A 3,129-nucleotide genomic window follows, 5' to 3' on the forward strand; every position below is an offset into this window, starting at 1 on the left:
CGAATGGAGCCGGGGACGTCCTCCTCGTCGGGCTCCGGCTCGCTCTCCTCCGGCTCGCCGGCGCTCCGCCCCGTCAAGCCAGAGCCAGAGGAGACGTCGCTCCGGCGCCGCACCCGCAGCGGCGCCCTCGTCATCAATGAGGGTTCCCAGCCCTCCCCACGCTCCCTCCGCCTGGTCCGGCCGAAGCCCGAGCCAGGCCTGCTCCCCGTGAAGCCGGAGCACGTCAACATGGTGGCCCCCAATGACGAGGCCGCCCTAAATTGGGCGAAGGAGGACTACATCCGCGAGCAGGTGCGCCGCCAGTGCCAGGCATACGCGGAGCTCCAGGCCCGGCGCCGCGGGCACGAGGAGGGCGGCATCATCGTACTCGACAACGACGAGGAGGACGGGGACGGGCCGTCCAGCGCCCCACCACGCGTCAGCGACCTTGGCCAGGGGTGCAGCAGGGACGGCGGGCGCGCGACGACGACGACGGCGGCGGCGACTACACCCGTTTCTACAGGCTTCTCGGCATGTAGATGGCGGGGGGTGGACGCGGCGCACTGGCTAAGCGTAGTTTGGCGTAGTAGTAGGGCGTAGTTTGCATGTTTTATCCTTTTTGTACAAATTTTAATGAAATTTCGCTGAGTTCGTGCTAGATCGCCGAGTTTGCACAGATTTGTATGAAATGTCGCCGAGCCGCGCGATATTGGCAGCGACTTGGGGGCCAACGACTGAGAACGGAGTCGCCCCCACGTGCCAAGTTAGCGCTGGTTCGTCCCCATGCGGCTATTTTTCAGCGCCCTGGGGACCAAACGGCTGGAGATGCTCTAAGAAAGAAGTCAATTTTTCACCCTCAAATGTGGCCAGAGAGACAAATAACCCCCGGAACTTCAATTTGGTGTGATTTTGACCCCAAAATCCTTAAAACCGGGTAAATCTTTCCCCTAAATCTTTCAATCTGTTAAATGAAAAACGAAAGTGAAATGGACCGCAGCCCACCTGCGTGCTGGTGTTAAATTATACAGTAATAGTTTAGTTGGGCCCGGCCCCAGCTGAACCCAATACGTCGTCAACAAGGCCCATCCTTCTCCTCATTCTCGACTTGGATCGGATCCCTAGGGCAAATCCCTTGCTTCCATTCCGTCTCCTCGGGCACTCATGGCGGCGGCGCAGCCACCAGCAGCAGACTAATTGCCGAACCCGGCCGCCATCGCCCCATCCTCCCTGCCGCAGCGATCCTAACCCAACTGAAATGCTCGGGCCAGGGCGCTCCACCTCCACTGACGCCTCCGCCAAGCCGAAGCGTCCGCACCTTGCAGATGGCGACGGCGGCGGCGGAGAGGCGGACAACGACCGTCTGAGCGCCCTGCCGGACGACCTCCTCCACGAAATGCTGTCGCGCCTCAATGCCCTGGAGACGGTCGGTACGTGCGTGCTGTCCGCGAGGTGGCGGCACCTCTGGCGCGCCGCGCCGTGCCTGGACATAGACGAGCGGGAGTTCACCGCCAAGCAGCCTTTTTTCGTCAACTTTACCGGCAACCTTCTCCGCGGACATGAGGTCGCTCTCCTGGAGGACCTGAGGGTGTACCTGCGCTGCGGCGTCCTCGGGTGGTCCGCCCCTTGGGTCCGCCGCGCCATAGGTCTGGGCGAGGCATCGCCTTGCCGGCTCAAAAGGTTGCATCTTTCCCACGTGTCATCTCTGCAGCCGACGGAGCTCGCGAGCCACGTGAGCTCCCGCTGCCCTGCTCTCGAGGACTTGAAACTGCAAGAGTGCGGCTTCTTGGCCACCGGCTACATAAGGATCGTCTCCTCCTCGCTCAAGAAATTGGTCCTCGACGGCAACTATGATGAGGACGGCGCCGATGAGTTTTTCATCTTCATTATAGATGCTCCTGCTCTTGTCTCTCTTCTCTTGGGCACCTCCTATGATGTTGATACCATTGTTGCTCCTAACGAACCACATACCATGCCGTCTCTTGTTGATGCATCCATTCAGCTATCCATTGGAGACGGCCTCGCCACAACCGCGTACCAATCCGGTCTTCTTGCCGCTCTCTACAATGCCACAAGCCTGCACTTGTTACATTTTGGGGTCACTGTATGTTCCACCTCTTCTTGGCATCCATTTTATCCTGTGGTTTTTGAATGATATAAACTGATTACTTGGGTTATAGTTGTTGTGCCGTCAGGATTATTTGGAGTTCCCTGTATTGAAGAACCTGAGGACCTTGTCTCTCGACGAGTGTCATATTTCCGACGACTTTATGGGTCTGGAGCCTTACCTGCGCAAGTCGCGAAACCTGGAGAAGCTCACTCTGCGTCGCTGCAAGGTGCACCGGTGCTTCACTCAACAAATATTAGCATAGCACAATTTAGTCAGTCTGTAATATTAATTCTTATATGCTGTCAATAGGTGTTGGATTCTAGATCTAAGAAGAAGATGGGGGGATACCTTCATGACCCTTCCGAGGACCTGGTGGATTTCAAGTGCGAGAACCTTAAGCTTAGTGAAATCATATACCAAGATGGTGATGCCTCTATCCACCTATTGGTTAAGTTTCTGGAGGGCATGTGGAGGAATCTGCCAAACAACAAGATCAAACTCACTAAAGTCGATTAGCCGAACCGCGTGAGAATACACTATCATGGTGAGGATAATTCATTTTGGAAACACATAACAAAGATTTGTCTCTTCTAATTTATTAATTAAGAATGCTGCCCTGGGACCATCTGAGCATGTGTGGCTCCATGAAATTCATACTCATATTTGTTTCTACCTAGGGTAGGGAGTGATCATACTCATGTTATGTGGGACTCTTGTGTAGATCGAAAATTAAGCAAGAGTAACTTCAAGTTTGAGAAATAGTGGCTTACGAGGCCTTATGTTAAAGAGATAGTATTTAAGGATTGGTCTACTAGACCCAACAACTCTAATGGATATCTGGCAAAACAAGGTGATATTGTTTAGGAAGCTTGCTAAAGGGTGGAGTGCCAACCTGGAGGCTTCCCTTGGGAAACATAATAAGTTTTTAACGGAGGAGTATGACATGTTTGATATCCAAATTGTGTCTGGCAATATATCTTTTGATGAGAGGAATAGGATGGATATTATTCTAGTAGAACTTAATAAGGTTTGGAATAACAAAG

At 53.7% G+C, this 3,129-nt stretch overlaps 1 protein-coding gene across 1 annotated transcript; it reads left to right on the top strand.

Annotated features, from left to right (window-relative positions):
• The first annotated feature begins 1,064 nt into the window (after nt 1-1,064).
• On the top strand, nt 1,065-2,703 carry LOC123067015 (MEIOTIC F-BOX protein MOF). Its single transcript, XM_044489976.1, has 3 exons — nt 1,065-2,080; nt 2,157-2,312; nt 2,396-2,703. Exons 1-3 carry the CDS (start codon nt 1,235-1,237, stop codon nt 2,600-2,602), a joined length of 1,209 nt encoding a protein of 402 aa, XP_044345911.1. The 5' UTR covers nt 1,065-1,234; the 3' UTR covers nt 2,603-2,703.
• The last annotated feature ends 426 nt before the right edge of the window (nt 2,704-3,129 follow it).

This window comes from Triticum aestivum, chromosome 3B, assembly GCF_018294505.1.
Source record: "Triticum aestivum cultivar Chinese Spring chromosome 3B, IWGSC CS RefSeq v2.1, whole genome shotgun sequence".
Lineage (NCBI taxonomy): Eukaryota > Viridiplantae > Streptophyta > Magnoliopsida > Poales > Poaceae > Triticum > Triticum aestivum.